Source organism: Eschrichtius robustus, chromosome 3, assembly GCF_028021215.1.
Source record: "Eschrichtius robustus isolate mEscRob2 chromosome 3, mEscRob2.pri, whole genome shotgun sequence".
NCBI lineage: Eukaryota > Metazoa > Chordata > Mammalia > Artiodactyla > Eschrichtiidae > Eschrichtius > Eschrichtius robustus.
The window spans coordinates 75,146,270-75,166,668 of NC_090826.1; the positions used below are offsets into that span (position 1 = coordinate 75,146,270).

Sequence of the window (20,399 nt, forward strand, 5' to 3'; positions counted from 1 at the left end):
TTGTTGCTACCCTTTGGTTATTTTGAATAACGCTGCTGTAAACATTCATGTACAAGTTTTTGTATGGACATATGCTTTCATTTCTCTTGGGTATATATACCTAAGAGTGGAATTACTGGTTCATATGGTAGCTCAATGTTTAAGCATTTGAGGAACTGCCAGATTTTTTTCCACAGTGGCTGCACTTTACATTCCCATCAGTAATGTATGAAGGCTCATATTCTCCACATCCTTGCCAATACTTGTTATTATCTGACTTTTTGATTCTTGCCATTCTAATGGGTGTGAAGTGGTATCTCATCGTGATTTGGATTTACACATCCCTGATGACAAACGATGTCAAACATTTTTTCATGTGTTCACTGGTCATTTGTATATCTTCTCTGGAGAAATGTCTTTTTAGATCCTTTGTTCATTTTAAAATTGGGTTATTTGTATTTTTTATTATTGAGTTGTAAGAGTTCTTTAGATAGTCCAGATAAAATACCTTATCAGATATATGATATATTTTCTCTCATTTGATGAGTTCTCTTTTAACTTTCTTGATAGTGTCCTGTGAAGCACAAAAGTTTTTAATTTTGAGAAGTTTATTTATCTTTTTTCTTTTGTTGCTTGTGCTTTTGGTGTCGTATCTAAGAATCCATTGTCAAAGCCAAGGTCATGACGATTTACTCCTATGTTTTCTTCTAAGAGTTTTATATTATATTTTTGCTCTTACACTTAAGTATTTGAGACATTTTGAATTAGTTTTTGTATATGGTGTAAGGGAAGGGTCTAACTTCATTCTTTTGCATGTGGGTATACGGTTGTCCCAGGAACATTTGTTGAGAAGTCTATTCTTTCCCCTATTGAATAGTTTTGACCCTCTTGTTGAAAAAGTTGACCATAGACACATGAGTTTATTTCTGGACTCTCAATTCTATTCCATTGATCTATGTGTCTATCCTTATGCCAGTACCACACTGTCTTGATTACTCTTGCTTTTGAAGTTTGAAATTGGGAAGTCTGAGTCCTCCAAATTTGTTTTTCATTTCAGTATTGTTTTGGCTATTTGGGGCTTCTTGAAATTCCATATGAATTTTAGAATCAGCTTGCCAATTTCTACAAAGAAGTCAGCTAGGATTCTAATAGCTATTGCATTGAACCTGTAGATCATTTTGGGGAGTATTGCCATCTTGACAATATTAAGTCTTCTAGTAAATAAACATGAGAGATTTTTCCATTTACTTAGCTCTAATTTCTTTCAACAATGTTTTATAATTTTCAGAGTATAAGGTTTGAACTTCTTTTATTAAATTTATTCCTATTATTTTATTCTTTCTGATGCTATTGTAAATGAAATTGTTTTTCTTAGTTTCATTTTTGGATTGCTTATTGCAAGTATATAGAAATGCAGTTGATTTTTTATATTGATCTTGTATGCTAAAACCTTGATGGACTCATTTATTAATTCTAATATTTTTTAGTGGATCCCTTAGGATTTTTCTATATACAAAATCATGTCATCTGTGAATAGAGACAATTTTCCTTCTTCCTTCCCAATCTGGATGCCTACACCTCCAAGGAATCTACCGATCTCCTCCCAGTTGCATTTCACTACTAACTCCGCTATTTTTGAGAGCATCCTTAGACCAGCTTCTCAATTTGGAACTCTTTGTTCTACGGCCTGCCTCTTCCCCTGGGCAAAATTTTTGAGGGAAGGTTCTACAGCTGGGGGTAGAGACAATGGTGTGCTCCTCTCTGAGTGACCTCTTTGCTTTAGTTGCTCTGTGCTAGGTGGGGGGCAATAGCCTCGAGTCTTTTTGACTTCCCTCTCCTGGCTGGAACCCCTACCCTGGGAGCTGGGACAAGGGGTTCAGGGCCCCAGTATTCTCCTTGGTGCAGTGCTCAGGGTAGAGCCTCTGTCCCGCTAGTAGGGCGGGGAGAAAGAGGGGAGCCCCCACCTCCCAGCTGCACTTGTCCAGAAATCAGTGTCAGCAACAGGTAGCTGAGGGCAAGAGGGGCAACACTGATGTCTCAGCCCTCCGTGTGCTGCAGGGAGAGAGGGCCTTGTGTTCTGGAGTGGAGGACTAATGTCACTGAGCTGGGAGGGGAGGAGGAAATGTGCAGGTTCAAATACCACAGAGTCTCACTGATCTTACCGAGTTTAGCAGATTTTCTTGACTAAATGTCTTCATTTGATGTATACACTTATGACCGTTTCCAGAGACTCTAAATGTTTCTTTTAAAAAAACAATCTTCTCAGTTTTGCAGATGTATCTCCTCATGCTGTCATGCTGGAAGTGGAACCGTAATTACTGTTATTTAATAGGTGAGGACAATGTCCATCTATTAGGGAGACTGGGGGAGTGGGTATCAGAGGGGAAAAGAAAGTCACTCAGGATCAGAACAGTACAAATGCCTAATCATAGAATTCCAGGGCAGGGAAGGATGTTGGATGTTATTTACATTAGATTTTACTGGATAGAGCAATCTCTACAACCACTCTTGGATGTGGTCCTTTAGTCTCTACTTGAACACCCCCCAAAATGGGGAACTCACTACTATTAGTTTAGACTGAATATTATCCCCATGAGCAACATAACCATGTAAAACCAAAACAGCTTGTGCCCAGCAAGGCTGGCTGTAGATATAAACAAAAGGCGAAACACAGAAAATAGGTTCTTTGGAATCCTAAGCAACTTATGTCACCAGCAGGTCATGGGCATGCAGTAAAAAGGCAGCTAGCTGTTTTTGGACACCAGGTGCCCAAGCAACTGTGCTTATTTTAGAACTAACATAGTGCTTACTAAAGAGGTTCAGGACTCATGGGTCTGGAATGCGACGTTCTCTCACCTTCAGGCTGTGCAGACTCATGTTCTACTGTTGATTCTGCTCCAATTATTTTCTGATACTGAAAGAGAGAGAACCAGACCACGGAACTGGCATGTGCCTGAGGAATTTGCTAAGAAATAGGATTTAAATGCCAACCTTGAGAGACAGAGTTGGTGATGACTACTCTCTGAAGGGCTGAGAGCTCGTCTTCATAATGGCATGTGCTGATCATCTTCTACCCTCTCCAGATCCTTTTTCTACGCTTCTCTGCCAGCTCTGTGCTGGCCCCTGCAGGGGCATCACCTGGGACCCCTCACTAACCATCTTGCCATTGAGTTCAGTCGATGGGGAGCACCAGCAGGTCAGACAGTGAGAAGAGAGGCTCTGGAACCTGGTCTCTGGCCAGAGCTGTGGCCCTTCCTTCTCTGTCCCAGATCCAGTGGTATGATTTCCTGTCCTTGTCCTGTTGGGCCTAGGAGTGATGGTGACAGCTGGTTTCTGGGTGTCTCACCCACCATCCCTTGTTTGTCCGTTGAACATCCATACCTTTGAAACAGACCTTCATTAGCCTCTCTTCAATTTGATCCAAGTGGGGGTGAATTCTATTTCTTATCAGATAGACTCTTTGTTACCACCTTGCCACGGTAACAGTGTTCCTTCTGTCTCCCTCAATTATTATTATTATCTTTTAAAAATAAATTTATTTATTTATTTATTTTTAGCTGCGTTGGGTCTTCGTTGTTGTGTGCGGGCTTTCTCTAGTTGCAGCGAGTGGGGGCTACTCTTTGTTGCGGTACGCGGGCTTCTCACACGGTGGCTTCTCTTGTTGTGGAGCATGGGCTCCAGGCGCGCGGGCTTCAGTAGTTGTGGCACGCAGGCTCAGTAGTTGTGGTGCACTGGCTTAGTTGCTCCGCGGCATGTGGGATCTTCCCGGACCAGGGCTCGAACCTGTGTCCCCTGCATTGGCAGGCAGATTCTCAACCACTGCACCACCAGGGAAGTCCTCCCTCAATTATTATTAAACCTAGAAAGAAGGCGAGCCCCATGCTGCTGTCCTAACATTAATCCTAGGGGAACCTCATATGCTCATCTGAGTCCCACGTAAACAAAACAGATGACTTTGTTCATATCCTGCGCTGGAATTTTAAGTCTCTATTGGATCCATGACCATGACTCTGTTGATTCCACAAGCTCTTTCCAGAGGTAGAAGACCTAACATTTCTACATAGCTCGACTGTTGCTTGGAATGAGAACTTGTTTGGTTCCTGAACTTTTCCTTCGTTAGTGTGAAATATGCAAAGTCTGAAATATGCAGTCTTGTACCCTGATGGGATAGTGGGAAATTTCAACACATAGCACACGTTTTCCTAGTTTAATTTTTGAGCAGTTGTCCTCTGAGTTCTGGCTCAAGGCCCTATCTAATCAATAAGAGTCCTTGTCCATGAGCAGGAACTTAAAAAAAAATTACTTAAAAAAGTTTAAGCACAGGAAAAGCAAACTACCTTCAGAGGCTTGTGTTAATTCACCCAAGCTCTTTCTTGTTATTCATAGCCAAATGACTAAACTTTCTATTTATAAATAGAGGGTGCTTCCTGAGACCTAGGGACCCATCACTGCTTTTAAGCATTCATGTCACAAGCCATCACAGGCTATATTTTACCAAGTGGTTAGAGGGCAGACTGGTTTGAATCTTTTATTTATTTATAGTGACTAACATACTTGGCACTTACACGTTCTCCTAAAAGCCTGATAACTCCCGTTATCTTCTGCTATAAGTGGTCCTGCTTTCACTGAGTTAAAAATGAGTGTTTGGAGGGGGAAGGGAGATGAGGGCCATTCCGATTTGCCAACAGTTCCCTAAGGCAGGTACGTCTTTGGAGCAGCCTTGCTGGGTACCAAGGAAACCTGCGAATTCACCATGGAAGCTGTCAGGCCAGCTTACAGGCATCAATTATGAAAATCCTGAGTTATTTCTGGAGTAGGTGATTGATGTTTCAAATAGAAGATGACATTTTGATGGTCTCCAGACTTGCTGTGATAGGAGTTAATGAGGATAATGATGATGATAATGATATTTACATTATACCTTTCTTCCAAAGAACCTTTTAGTCTTTTTATCTCATTTGTGTTGAAAATGTCCCTTTGTAGTTGGGAGGGGAAGGTGTTATTAATCTGTTTTTCAGGAGAGAAAATATAGAGTTAATTGCCGAGCTCTCAGGTTCCATTTTGGTGATGAGAAGAGATGTTTAAATGATGAATTAAATTTGGGGAGATTAAGTTTAGAAGAACACCAGTCTCAGTTCCCATTCATCCTATACAATGCTGCCATATCAAGCTCCATTAGTATGACTCCCTGACCCAAAAGTCTTCTGGGGACACTCACAGACTGCCAAATTCTGTCCAAATACCCAAGGCCCTTGACATTCCAACCTACATTGTCTCACTGTGCTCTTATATTTGTCTCATGTTTCAGCCAAACAAATCCACTTGCTTGCCTCTACCACGTGCTCTGAGAACCCCATTCTCCTTTCATGTTTATCATGCTTGCTGTAATTTGTTTAATGTCTGTCTTCCTACTTGGATGTAAATTCCAGGAAAGCAAGGACAATCACCACTGTATCCTGAGGGCCTAGGCAGGTTAATGGGCACACAGTAGGTGCTTCTGAAGTGTACACTGTGCTGTCCCACCTCCATGCCTTTGTCTTGCTGTTCCCCAGACCTCTATCCTGGCTTCTTGAAGCCAGAGCTGACCTTCCAAGCCCAGATTAAACCCTGAGCCCTCTGTCTGATCTCCCCTACTTGGGAACCACCACAGCACCATTCTCTTTGGTTCCTCCCTTACCTTCTGTTGTGTTATGATCATCGGGGTGCTTGTGTGGTCTTCCTTCCCCGCCCTTCCCAAACTGTCAGCTCTCGAAAGACAGGAGCTGCACCCAGGAGCCTGGCAGAGTGTGGGAACTTGCTAAACATGTGCTCACGTGTCTAAAATGATTGTTGACCAGCATTCTTCATTTAGCAAATTCCCATTTCCAGAATCTGCAGCTTGTCGTGAGAGGGGATTTTGCTCATTCTTACCTTCCTCCACTCTCTGCAAGGCTGTGGGGACCAGTCAGGGGAGCCCTGCTAACTCTTGCTTTAAAAAGTGTCTCCCTCTCTCCTCTAAGAGTAGCACTGAACTCTGGCACGTGAGTGGAAGGTTCCATTTCCTGTGGCGGCCCAGAGCAGGTTTGCAGTTGGCAGTTTTTAGTTTCATTGTCCATGTTAATGGCAGCCTAAATAATGGAGAACTAACTAACGCATCGTCAATTGAGCGGTGTGACTAAATCAATGACCTCTCCAAGGGATTTTAGTACTGGTTTGTGCTCCTGATGGGCTTTTGCATGTACCCTTCAGTTATGATAAGAGGACTATGGATTGAGCTAACCCTCGGGGTGTGTGAGAGCTTATAAGCAGAACATGTTTGATAGCCTAAAGACCCCCGGCTACTAGAAATGTGGGCACACCAAACATCTGTGACAGAACACTCCACATAAATTAGAAAAAGCTGCTGTGACAACCGTATTGTGAATTATACAGGGCTGTTAAATTTGATGATGTAGATCTATATTTATTGACAAGGAGAGATGGCCACAATATACTGCTAAGTGAAGGAAGCAGGCTATGGAACAGCATGATTATGTACAATCATTCCATATTTATATCTGTATCTAGTCCTAGATGTGAGGATATTCTCCAAGATGTTAATAGTAGCTGTCTGTAGGTGATAAAATTTGGGGTAATTTTTTCCCTTTACTTTTGTTTTTATGTCTTTTTGGGTAAGGTTTGATTTTTATTTTTGCAGTGAGCAGTTATTATTTTTACAGTCAGAAAAAGAGAACAATGAAGCTACTTTCACTTTGAAAAAAATTGTTGGAAATAAAAAGCCTTATTAAAAAAACCTTCATATTTCCTAAAAACTCTTACTATAAAATAAACAAAAACAAAAACCAAACTCTTGCATGAACACAGGAAAAAATTTTTCAACTGTCTCCATAACTGAGCCATATTATAATGTGCTGACGACAGTTAGGAGTCAAAGGAACAAGGGAAGCCTTTTTTAGGAGGAACATATGTGAAGTCAAGATCTCCTGACCTCACGTGGATAATATGCGTACTTTTTTTTTTTTTTTAATATGCGTACTTTCAAAGCACCAGAAGTTTGAAGTATCCTTTGATTATCATTTTAATCCAAGCTTTTGATAGCAGTTGACTTACAGGTATAGTATTTCTAATTCCATAGCTCATAGGACAAGAGAAAAAAAAACAAAACAAAAAACAAAAAACTTCCCATCTCTGGTAGCAAAGAAATGGTGACTTCATTCACCACAGCAGTTTCTGTTGCAAAAAAGAGACATAGGCTGTTGATCACAGTACAACTCACACTTTATTCCATCGTGATTGGTATACTTGTAGGATCAGTACAGCAAGAGACTAAAATCAGTGCAGAATTTCTCTGGACTAAAGGGCTGTGAAAGGCATTACTGGCTTTGGCACACAGAGTGGATAACCGTACACTGGCTGTAACAGAATGGTCAGTATGATCAAATGCACAAGTCTAACACCATGTGGAAATCATGTCTGAGTTCTGTAGAATGTTAAGGAGTAAATAATTACGAAGACTAACATGCAACTCTAAATAAGTCACATTGTTCATCTACAGACTATTTCCCCCCTTCGAGATGAAGAGATGGCCTTAGTAACCTGTTCACAGTAGCTTAAAAGAGCAATCAATACACAGTAGAGAGATCTGCCTGCTGATTTCTATAGCAATTCATCACAGTTGAAGAAATAATGTTAAATCATGTACTTTCTCTATATTGTCCTTAGTAAGTTGAATCTTACTGACCAAGTGATTCTGACTCAACTCTTACTTACTGAAATACAATTTCTAATGTCTTTATAATGTCAAAAAGCAGTTTCTGTTAGCTTTTCCTTATAAATCACAATGGACAAGAGGGGAACCTATGTAACGGGGTAGCGGGTTGTCTTTCCGCTTCAAAGATAACATGATGCTGATGAGTACACCAAAGAAATAATACTACTATGCTGCAAATATTTTAGGTTTTCACATCATCATATCACAGAGAGAGTCCAAAGAAGCCAGCCTTGTAGGTGATGTAGCAGTGCAGAATAAGATTCTGTAGAAGAGGCACATAGATTCTAAGTGATTTCTTGAGACAAAGAGAAGGAAAGATGGAAAGACGCAAAGAAGAGGAAAAGTGAAAACAGCCTTCTGTAGAACAAATGGTTCAAAAGAAAAGTTTATTCACTTGCAATTTACTAAACATAATAGAGAACAGTTCTTTAGTTTGGAAAGCTAGAAATAAAGATATTGGAAATTATACGCCAGTTAGCTGTACTATTAAGACTGAAGTGGCTGATTGAGTGAGTTTTCCTGTGGTTCTTTTTGAGGGAGGATTTCCGTTTTTGCCAGCATAGGGCCAGATTTAACCCCAAAGGGCAACCATAACTACTGAGGACAATTTTTCTGTTTTAACTTGGGCATGTGGGTAACATTCATTCTCTCTGTGGTAAAAACATATTATTCACCCATGATGAGACAGTTGGAAATATGACAGTGACCAAGATACGTTTCAGTAATAGGATGCATGAAATTAGATATTTGAACGTGATATGAATATTAAAGTCAAGCAGAAAGAAAAAGAAGGAGGAGAAGGAATTTCTTCTAAGTCCGACATAAAATGATCGAATAAATGAAAAAAATAGTAGTTAAGGTTGTCTTGGTTTGCTCAGAGGTTTCTCACTTCCATTTGTTCAGGGGGAGATGAAATGAATGAAGGTATTCTCTCTTGGTCACCAAACATGAGGAATGTCTGATTACAAACACATTAGGTGAGCCTAGCAAGACTTGAAGTAGCATTCCTTAAACTCCCTGAATCTTAATCTTAGCCATAGGCAATACAGGAAAGGTGGAGATGACTGGGAAGTTTGATAAAATGCCTGAATCAGTCACCATTCCTTGGAAAGTACCATTTCCCTGGTCTGCTAAAAGGCTGATTCTTTCATTTAAGTAAAAGACAACCATCTCTCCCTTCACTGCGGCATTGTTCTTTGTAAGAGATTCGTGTCAGTTTAAGGTTGTGTAATTGGAAGGCTACAGAGGAAAGAAGTTTTAATTGAATTCCACGGTAAATATTCATGGATATTTCAAAGTAGAATTGTCCATTGTCCGCGGCTGGTTTCAAGCACCAAGCCTATCACTTCCTGAACATGCCCCATCTGGCTCGAACTAGACCATCAATAATCATTTTTAGATGTAATGTCTCTTTTGAAAGAAATGACTCTGTAGATCAGCAAAAAAATAACTCTGTAGATGAAGGGGTAGAAGCCTGGAAACAGGGTGAGTCACAATGGGGGGAAATGAAAGTAAATTGAAAGAAAAAAATAAGTCTATTCCCCAAGGTCTGTATATGGCCAGTAATAAAGCAAAAATTCATGGAATGTGACTTAAAGACTTTCTAAAGTGTTGTACTCATGGGGTGTGTCCAAGCTTCTTGATCTGCAATCCCCTAGCAACCATCTGGTGCTGAATTCACCTTCCTAGGTGTGGTGCCCTACTTCTTCTAGAATTTAGATCTCTGGGGCAAACCCCATTGGGATGTGCCTCTGTGCAGTGAACTCTCCCCTAAACAGCCACTCTGACTTTGGTCACGGCTCTGCTGAGGGGCCTGTTTGACCCTCTGGGGGAAAGTGGTGGTGGCGGCAGAAGATGCAGCGGCGGCGGTGAGGCAGAAAGACTGCTGGCAGACAGGGTCGACCTGCAGGGAGGTGTGCAGAAGGCAAGACCCCGCATTCTACCCAAGGTCAGGGTGACTGTGATAGAAGTGGGAAAGTTTTCATACTTCAGAAGGAAACAAAGAGGGAAAGGAGGAGGATCCACAGACCAGGGAATTTCACAGGAGCCAAAGATAATTAATGATATACAGAAAGAAAATCCAGCTTAGCTGACTGATCAAGAAGACATTCTTCAGTTTATATTGGCAAATAAACGATTTTCACACTGATAATACAAATACTAAAACGAGTGTTTCCTTACAATGATTAATCACATTTCAATAATTCATTAGCTCTATATTTTCTAGATTGCTTAATTCACTGAGCAAATCCACAGTTGAGGTACCACCTCGAGGGGAGGCACTGGGGGAGGTGCAGAACGAAGCAATTAAGTTTAGAATTGTAAACCAGAGTTAGTAGCACAGTGGCATAAAAGATTGTCAATGAAAACGGTAGGAATGGGTACAGTTATCGGCCTTACAAGTGCAGTATTGCCGGCTACAAGGGAGAGACTGCGACTCAGGAGTCTACTTTCTTGTTAATTAAAATTGAGCAGCAGGTCAGCAGCCCATCCACCTTTTCCAGTTCAGACTGGCTCACGGGGATCAGCATATGGTCCTTCAGCTTTTCATAAACCTGCAGGAGGAATCAAGGAAAAGTAGAGAAGAAGGCTTATGTTTCTGCCTCTGTCTTCCCTGGCCCCCAGGCCCACCCCCTCCACCTGGGGTAGAGGATTCATTTAGCTTGTAAGTTTAGGCTTTTCACCCATTGAACCCCAAGATATGCATGTAACCAAGACCACACACATGCTTACAGTGATACCCAGAGAGCTAGCAGCATTGGGTAACCACTAGCTCTGTGCTCTAACCTCAAAGCCAAAGATGTGTCAGAAATGTGGTTGTTACTAGAAAGGCCTTTACTCTGCCCTTGTCATTGCTAGATTAAGTGATATATGAAAGTTGGTGGACGTGTTTACAGTCTGAGTATGACTCTCTCTCCACACTTCAAAACCCTCTCAACTATAATGTTCCTTTCCTTAATAAGGCCATTGGAAAAACTTGACAAAGTATAATTTAAGAGAAGGATTTCAGGTCAAACCGCTTTTAAATTACAGGTGTGTGAATTTTAGAGCATCTTTTGACACGAATAGAAAGAAAGCATGTGTCAAACCTTCAAATTAACAGTCCACAGATTTTTTTCTCTGATGATAAAACAAAGAACAGTTTTTTTTTAAAAAAAAAGACAAAATCACTTGAAAATACACTGCCTAAAAACAATCTACCATGCTTCTGCAGGATGTACTTTGGTACAGTGGTTAATTAAGAGTGCTGGAACCACACAGAGTTGGGTTCCAGCCCCAGTTCTGTCAACTTACTGCTCCAAGTGTAATTTCAGTCAAGTGGCATCCCCTCGGGATTATTTCTCTGTAAGATTGGAGTAATAATAGCACCCACACAGGGCTGCTGTAAGGAATGGATAAGATAATGCATGCAGCGTGCCTGGCACAGGGGAAGCACTCAATAAACATGACGTTACTGTTTTTGGTGGTAGACCCAGGGCTGAATTCAGAAGCAGTTAATGATCATCTCGTTATCAGATGATTGATGTGGCTGAAGGGGTATGAATGATCCAGAGCTGTGTTTCTCCAAGTGAGTTCAGTGACCAGGGTGCTTACTGATACTGCAGATTCGAGGGTGGGGGGTCTAGGAACCTCTATTTTTAACAACCCTGATGCACATTAAATTGTGAGACCCACTATTCATCTGAGAGCTGGTTAAGCCCCAGTCCAGGGGGGGTCAGGGGTCCTATATTTTCCTCAGGTTCACACTTTCAGCCATGGAAAAAGAAAAAAAATTATCTATTTATCCTCTTCCCCTGCTCTCTTTTTAATCTGCTGAGGGGAATCCTGACTATGAGGATAAGCCTAGTAATTATACAGTATTGCATATTTAAAAGGTAGCATAAACTATTTTCTAAAAGTTTTAAAGCTTAAGATTAAAAAAAAGAGAGAGAGATCAGTGGCTACTAAGACTCTTCTGTAATGCTTACTATAAATATCTTGCTCCTCTGGACAGAGATGAACATACTGAAATGCCTACAAAAGATATGAACACTTGAAGGATCTATGGACCGACACCCTTAATCTGCTTGGTATGATTAAGTTGAAATTACCAAAGTACACGGATGAGACTGGCAGAGTGCCCTGAAAGACTGGGAAGATTTTCTCAGACCAGGAAAGAATTCCATACGGAGGGGGCAATTCCCTGGTTGGAACATAAATGCAGAGCTACCTGGAGGGACCAGTTGGCTGGCTCCAAGTGTGCTATATTTATATTTCTTCTTGTTCTATCCTTTCAGGCCTTTGTTGCCTAAGATGTGTAGCCCCTGCTTTTTTGTAGCCCTGACAATGAGCACCCTTCTCTTTGGGTCATTCCTACTTCTCTGACTTAAGAAACAAATGACCCTCTGACGAGGGGCAGCTTAGATTTGTCAGAAAACAATGACACAGTTGGCCATCTAATTGTAGGTCTCTATGCTTAATGAGCATGTCAGTGTCAGGAAGTACATTTAATCAGAGCTGGAGCACAGACTTGGGAGCTCCAAATACTCATTTGAAAAGGTCTGAATACCAGGCATGATCATCTCAATTACTTTGCATGCATTAGTGACCAATGACACTAACAAGAAGAGCGAGTTAAATAAACTTTCCTTGGCCCTAAATTATGTTATCCTTTTGGCTTTCCTAATGATGTGTATAGGGGAAAAGGAAGCCCTGTTATTTGTCACTCTATTGTGAAAAAAATCCCTAGGCAGGAAGGCTACAAAGGGAGGCCTAGTCAGCTGCTGTGGCAGGAAGGACTTTTTTTTTTACCTTTGCACTTTCTGGATACTCTTCTGGGGTTCGGTGCAGCAAGACGTGGCCTTTATTGGGGATATTTAGATATAAGCAGTTTGCGGCCGTGTCATCAGGCACAGTGAGTTTGTCGTAGCGGTGGTCACTCATCTGTTGCATGATCTATAAAGAGAAACAAAGCAGGCCTAAGCAGAGCATCTCCCACACTTGCCAACAGAAGGAGGGCAGTGTGGTGGGATAAAAGCTTGCAATCCATACCTAAGAATGTTCCTCTGTGTTGAAGTTCCCGTCTATTACCTCTAGACACTTAGAACCAGAAGAGGAAAACTGGATGTAGCTACGATTCTTTGGAAGAATTGTAAGGGTTCTTCTTGTTCTTTTAAAAGTATGTGTTTGTCTTTAAGTTTTTAAGGGTTTTAAAATGATTTTTTTTCTAGTTTTTTTCATAAGATCTATCAGAATGACACATAGACAAAAGGCCCAGCTGGGGTTTTGATGATATCCTCAGCTGAGTAAGCAGGGCTGCTCTGGTCTATAGGGAAAAAGGACCATAGCAGTAATCAGAATGGTCAGTAGCAGTAATCAGAATGGTCAGTTAACTGATTTAGCAATAACTGCACACACACACACACACACACACACACACACACACACAATTTCCTCTTCTAGGTACATTTAAATTGAATTCACTTGTCTGTTAGCAGGTGCTGCCCTTAATACAATGAACATAAAAATCCCTTGGGGAGAATGTTAAAATCATATTCCAAGGCCTTGCTGCCAGGGATTCTGGTTTGGCAGATTCGAGGTGAGGCATAGTAATTTGTATTTTGAAGCCCTCCAGGTAATTCTGAGGCAGATGGTCCCTGGACCACACTTGGAGAAAAGCTGACTTAGCAGGTCCATTCATCAAATGAAGGGCTTATTAGTACCTTAGTATAAAATAACTTAAAAATAAGACAAAAATGAATTCTGCAAAGAACTTAAAATATTGATATCTCATCTTCAGCCCCTCAACAAATTAAAGCAAAAATGCAAAGAACAACCTTCCCCACTCCCCTGCACCCCTCCCCCACACCAAAAATATTCAAACATTAAAAACAAAAACAAGTATGATTTTGGGCTTACTCATGTAGACTGTTTCCATTCTTTATCATTGTCTATATGTTTTAAGGAATCTGCCAAAATGTCATGCCATGGAGGTATAAGAAGATCTTTTCACTGTCTGGTTCTAATCTATCTTTCCAGCTAGGTCTTCCTTTACCCCTCAAGATTTGTGTGGAAATGGGCCTCATATTATAGGACCCCGGAGTTAGGTCTCTTGTCTACTAAGTCATGGAGGCACTGGACAGTAAGATTTATGGTGTGGAAGAGCAGAAGAGACGCCGCGCTCCCTGCAGAAACTTCACTCCCACGAGGATGTGAAGAGTACAGATGGTAAGGCCTTCTTTTTTTTTTTTTTTTTTTTTTTTGGTAAGGCCTTCTTGACTCACCAATCAGGTAATCATTCTCTTCTCCTAGTGGGGAATATGTCAAGAGCAGACAGAAACCAGGAATAATATGATAATGGAATATCCTTCACATAGAAGGAAACATCAGGAGTGGGATGAGCTTAAGCACTATATCAAAGGCTCAGAGACACAAAGATAAACAGACATAAATCCAGTTTTTGAAGAGGTCACAGTCTAATGGAGGAGACTGTCAGACAAATAGACAATTATATTACAGTAAGAACAGGCAGAGCACCATGCTAAATATTTTACATTTATTATTGAATCCCCAAATTCCCATTTCACAGATGAAGAAATTGGACTGAGAGAGGTCAAATAACTTGCTCAAGGTCATAAAGGTAGATTTAAACCCAGATCTGTGCAACTCAAAACTTTATTTATTAATCATCTCACTTTGCTCTTTCTTGACTTCCGGAGCTGCAGCAAAATCTCTCTCCTACAAACTACCATATCATCTACTTTTTCACACTTATTTGGTACTTCTAATTTGTGGTCAAAATTAATCATGGTACCATTCATTCTTTGTGTGTAATCCTGTTATGACATGGTACAGTTTGGACTTGACTGGACATCTCTTTCACACTTTTTAATTTAAATTGTTCCCTGAGGCGATAGGCCCATAGGGTGGATCATCCACGGGTAGGGAGGGTTCTTCCTTAGAGCAGCCCAGCCTGAGAAACCTTGTATCTATTCAAGGACATGGACAACTTAGAACTATTATAAGCAAATTAACAACATATTCAATTTAGCCCTCTTTATAAAATGGATATGCCCAAAAATAATATGAAGAGGCTTGTTTAAGAGAAAAAGATCCAGACCCAAGTAGCTCTCCTCTATTATGAATTGCTATTTAATTACATCCTAGGCAGACTTTCTTTTGGCTGCTTTCAAAAAAAAATAATAGTAGCTTCCCTTTATTATTTTGTAGGAGGGGACACATTAAGACTCTGAACTCTGGAAAAAGACCTGGGTTTAAGTCTCTGCTGTATCCTTTGTGAGCTACAGAAATTCAAGCTTTCTTTTGACTTCTTAGTTTCCTCATCTATAAAATTGGGATAATAATAGTCTTTGACATACTTATTGTGAGAAATAAGTGAAGATAATGAATATAATTAGGTGCTGTACTAAGCCCTTAATTAGCTACTAGTATTTTACGACAGCATGACAAGACAAACAAGGTTCAGGTTTCCAGTCTGCAGTCCCATCTACTGTTCTGGCAAGCTTTGCCCTTTAAGATAGCCTGTTCTGAGGTAAAAAAATCACCTATGGCTCTTAGTACAAGATGAGTTGAAAGAGAAAGAAGCATAGCAAGTCCACACCTCATAGGCCTTGACTATAACTTCAATGGTCCCCTGAGCAGCCCAGCAAATTCCCCACCTCTCAGTCTGACTCATGCATGTCCGGTGGTGACTATGAAGTAGAAACATGGAATGTTATACATTCCAGAGGAAGTGTTATCAAGGATGTTATCACTGCTGACTTTTTGTTTGTCAGTGAAGGAACGAACTAGAATCTCCAAGGTTGCAGAGAAACCTACCTCAGAAAGTGCCCATTTTCTCTGGAATAATGGAGACTGAATCCTTCTTTTCCTGGTGTGCTTTATTTACCTGGCCTTCAGCTCTCTCCATGTTCCCTCCCATCTCCCCACATCCTAGCTTGAACAATACCACCCCTCTCCCATGTGCTTGATTTGTTGTTCTTCAGTTGATGGTATTTATGTGAAATTCTAATTGCTGTTTTTCCTCACTCTTTAATGTTTCTCTCTCTTCCGGGCTTTATATTTATAATTTATAACTTCTGGTGGGAACATTCCTAAAATTACTGACATAAGGGCCAGTACCCAACCTAGCACTGTTTGAGAATAGTTTCATTTTTTTCATCACTGTGAGGAAAGGAGTTATAATATTCTTAGAGCGGAAATAATTTAATGCTGGGAACACATAAAGTAATTCACTGATAAATTCTATTGAGAGATACTCTTAAAATAAATGTCTTAACAAAACCACCAAAGCCTCCTTAGGAGAGGCTTTTCAAATAATTTATCAAGGCCTCATGGTTATCATTTTAAGACAGGTTAAAATATGTGCCAAAAGAAATGACTTTTAATACTAGAACAGACCCTGTTTGGAGCAGTGAGTGGTTCTGCTTAACTGTGGAAAGAAATATACAAAAGCTCTGTCAGGCATAGTCTTTCTAAACTAAAAGGATTTAGGAAGTGGTAACTATAGATAATAAACAAAAAATACATTTTTTTCCATGAAAAAGCTAAAGGTGTTTATTCCGAACACAAAGGGTTTCTCTCTTTTGGGACAAAGAACAGGTTTTTCTTTTCCTGTTAGTGATTGTTTTTCTTTCTCTTATAGGTTGTTATTGTCTGAATAAGACAGCTTGCATTTATTTATGGCTGGGTTCAGAAGACGCATGTATATACACAATGCAGGGAGCTTGCCATCCAGAGGGGCATACACAGAAAAAGGTTCAGGAGACTGTGTGTCTCTCTAGCATCTTTCCCCTGTGGTGTTGGAATGGCACTGCGAGGATGTGAGGATGTGCTCCCGGCCCGCCTGGCAGGGCATCACCTCAAAGAGCTCAGGCTCCCAAGGACAGAGCCACCGCGAGGCGGAGGAACAGGTTCTGCTTCCGCTTTGTGGATGCTCCGCTTTGTTAAAAGATGAGTATCATTTCAAATATTCCGAGAATGTGGCTGCTAGGCTGTTTAGTTCCATGTCCCAACGTTTTTTCCTAAAAAGGGGTGGAGGCGGTGTATTGCTCCAGAGCTGTGTGTAAAGTGTTCTTTTAACACCGGGGGCTATACTTACTGCTTCTGGCTGCGCTGGGAGCCAGCACGGAAAGGAGAAAACCCCTAATCCGTCCCCACGCCACAAGTTCCCGAGAGGCCCCGGATTCCGGGTAACACGCAGGAGTTCTACAGGGCTTTGGGGGAGTATCTGAGAGGTTAAGTCGCTGCTCTAAATGTCTTTTCTGATTTCTGCCATTTCCCGAAGGAGTTATTCCACTTTGCGTAAAAGAGAGTAATTACTGAATATCATCAGGACTGGATACAATTGGTGTTCCGTTCAATTCAACTGTCCTCTTGGAGCGCCCCCTTCAGGCCGGGCGCGATGGCAGTGGGAGGTGGGAACGGGAAAGAGATGCGAAGGTAACTTGGTCACGGATTCTGCCTTCAGGAGATGATAATCTATAATTTAAGGTAGGTCAAGGGTACACTGGCAGTAAAAAGAAAGTCAACCTTACTCCTGACAGAGGCATCTCTTTGACGAAGAAGGCACGTAGCCGTGAGAGGAAATGGCTCTGAGAATCATCTTGGCCACGTTGTGGTGGTCTGTTACACAGCTGCTGGTTTGGAGGAACCGGCCTTGCTCCCCAGAGGGGAGCTGTCACAAAACAGAGTGGGAAATGTCTGGCTTCCAGCCCAAGATAATTTGCATGGCTAGTTGCATTAACAACCAGGCATTTCCGGCAGTTCCCAACATTTCTGGGAATCTTCTCATCCAAAAGTCTGGAAGGCAGTTTCATTCTCCCACTTGTTACTCACGGTTTTTTTGTAGTACATCAATTATTCTGAAAAAATTCCCAGGCTATGTTGTTTCACAGAACAATGTAGGATGCATTGGTCAAATACCGAAGCAAAGTTATATAGAACGTATTTAAAGATGTTTAGGAAACAGAGCACATTTTTGGCTTGCTCATAATTGATCTTCCTATGAAATATACATATGTATTCATCTCAACATATCAAAATGGAGCCAACTCAATAAAGCAACTCATTATAGATTCTATTGAGATATACAATATATGATGCTCAAGCACACTTTTCATTGCTCCTGGATATCTAAAATCATTCATAAATTTATTTATCCACCCATCCATCAACAGTTTATTGAGAGTCTAACAATACACCAGGCATCAAGTCCTTGCAGTCCTTTTAAGGCTGAGTCAAATAGCTATGAATAACATTCTAGAATTGATATCATGTTTTCATTTTTTAATGGTTTTTCCATGGATCAGCTCAAAATGAACATAACCTGAGAGAGGTTGTCTTTTAAACAACCTCTCTGAATTGATGGGCTGTGATCCTAAGAATGAGGTTACATGGTTCTTTTTAGTTAAATCTGGGCAAACTTTCAATGCCAAATATTCCCTTCCAAGCTAGCTGACATTTCCTCCACAAATTATCTCATGTTTGGAGCTGCTGCTTTTACTCAGATCATATGGCGCACGTGAAAATGTAGAGGAAATAATTCTTCTACTATTCAAACTACAACCACAAGTCACATAAACCATTTCTCTGGAAGGAACCTTCAAACACAGTGGTTTCTGTGGAAGGCTGGGAAAAACCCCCCATGCTCTTACAGGACCACTCTGAGCTCTGCGGAGGGCTGGGGAGCAGGGCATGGGCAGGAGGAACAAGGGGAGCTTCTATGGGTGGTCACAGCCCTGATTTAAGTTTTTTTTTTTTTTTTCAATTTTTATTTATTTATTTATTTATTTATGGCTGTGTTGGGTCTTTGTTTCTGTGCGAGGGCTTTCTCTAGTTGCGTCAAGCGGGGGCCACTCTTCATCGCGGTGCGCAGGCCTCTCATTATCACGGCCTCTCTTGTTGTGGAGCGCAGGCTCCAGACGCGCAGGCTCAGTAATTGTGGCTCACGGGCCTAGCTGCTCCGCGGCATGTGGGATCCTCCCAGAACAGGGCTCGAACCCGTGTCCCCTGCATTGGCAGGCAGACTCTCAACCACTGCGCCACCAGGGAAGCCCTGATTTAAGTTTTTGACTCAAGGAGTGGAGAAGAAAAAAATCAGACCAAAGTACTTCCAAAATGCAAAGTCTGGCATCCTACCTTCCCTTCTTACCCCTGCCATGCTTCTCTAAGACTAGTTCTGTAGCAGAAGCAAATCTCCCACAGTCTTATTCCTATGTCTTGAATAAGTACAGTAGACAGCTGCCTACTTGGCTACTGAGGTCATGCCCTGGCTATGTTTCTTCAGATGCCTGCACCCTAAATTCAGCTCCTAAAATCTCATCATCAAAAATTAACTTCCTTGGGTATTGGGAGCGGGGTGATCTTTCAGTTTCCCCTGGGTCATTCAATAGCAAGAAAGAATTGGAATGTTTATTGAGCTATCTTCTCTTTATTGATGGTTTATCTATCTTCCCTTATTTCTTTCTTTAACAATTCATTTTACAGATAAGAAAGCCAAGGTTCAGATAATTCAGTAATTTTTCCAAGGTCACACATTAAGACAGAAATCCAGGACTCAGGTCCAGGTGAGTCAGCCTCCAAATGTCCACCTTTTTCCTGTCACACCAACCTACCACCTTGCCAATAGCCCTTGAAAGATTAGACTTGGAGCTCACTAACTGACAGCCTGTGGGCTAATTTTTCTTGTAGATACAATTTATTTGACATGCACATATGTTGAAAAGTTTGCATTTAAGTGCATTTTAGACAGAGAAGGTCTGGCCTCTGAAGTCATCTGAGTTTGCTACTAGACTACATAGGTTGGTTTCCAGAGCTAGCTACTCTATTATTTAAGTAGATGAAGGAAGAGCAAAGCCTTTGGGAATGGAAAAAGACAGTGGGTGAAGAGGCATTATCACCTCTAGAGCAGTAGAGGGGTAAGCTCCGAGGTAAGGGATGAGAAACGGCCAAACACACACACTTTGCAATGATGCCCAGGACCAGCCCTGTTCACTCAGACCCCACCACTGGTGGATTAATGCTTAGTCTCTGTATGAGCAAATGATTCCTTGGTTATCTCATCAGTAAGGCACACATTCAAACATTTTCCTTGCAATAATTGTAATTGTTTTGCTTTGAGACATTCAAAATCCTCTGCCCAGTCTGCTTGGCCATTTGTGAAACGGTTGCCTGGGGGTTAGGGAAAGTCTATGCACAGGAAAGAGCATTGTTTTTTTTTTTTTTTTCTGGAACAGTGTGAAGAAAATCATCATTGGGACTTTCAACTATATCGCTCTACCTAACTGTACTCTTAGCCTGGGCGCCGAAGAAAAAAGTCTTTAGCATAGTTTAGTGCCCTGAGATCTTCAGCTCCAGGCAATAGTGTGCTGGTAGATATGGGGGAAAACATATGCATAATATACCTACAGACGTTTATTATCAATTTTACTGATATAAAGGATGGGTAGCATCCTTTACAATTTATAAATAATAATAAAAATTTCAATACTCTTGACTATAAATTTCATATTGTCAATTGATTCTCACAGAATGCTTCTGTTGATTTTTGCAGAGCTTGTGCATTTGAGGCCAACCTAATAGTTGCAATTGACAAATCACTGTAGCTCCAACATGGCTTCTGGGTGATATTTTGTTTACACTAATGAGTAAGACAAATGAAACAATGAAG

General features: G+C 41.0%; 1 protein-coding gene across 1 annotated transcript in view; it reads right to left on the bottom strand.

Moving 5' to 3' along the window:
• Positions 1-7,218: 7,218 nt before the first annotated feature.
• DDAH1 (dimethylarginine dimethylaminohydrolase 1) overlaps positions 7,219-20,399 on the bottom strand; it is a 142,157-nt gene continuing 128,976 nt past the window's right edge. Inside the window, 2 exon segments of the mRNA XM_068540224.1 lie at positions 7,219-10,284; positions 12,521-12,664. Of these exon segments, the coding sequence (XP_068396325.1) occupies positions 10,168-10,284; positions 12,521-12,664 (261 nt within the window). The 3' untranslated portion in view covers positions 7,219-10,167.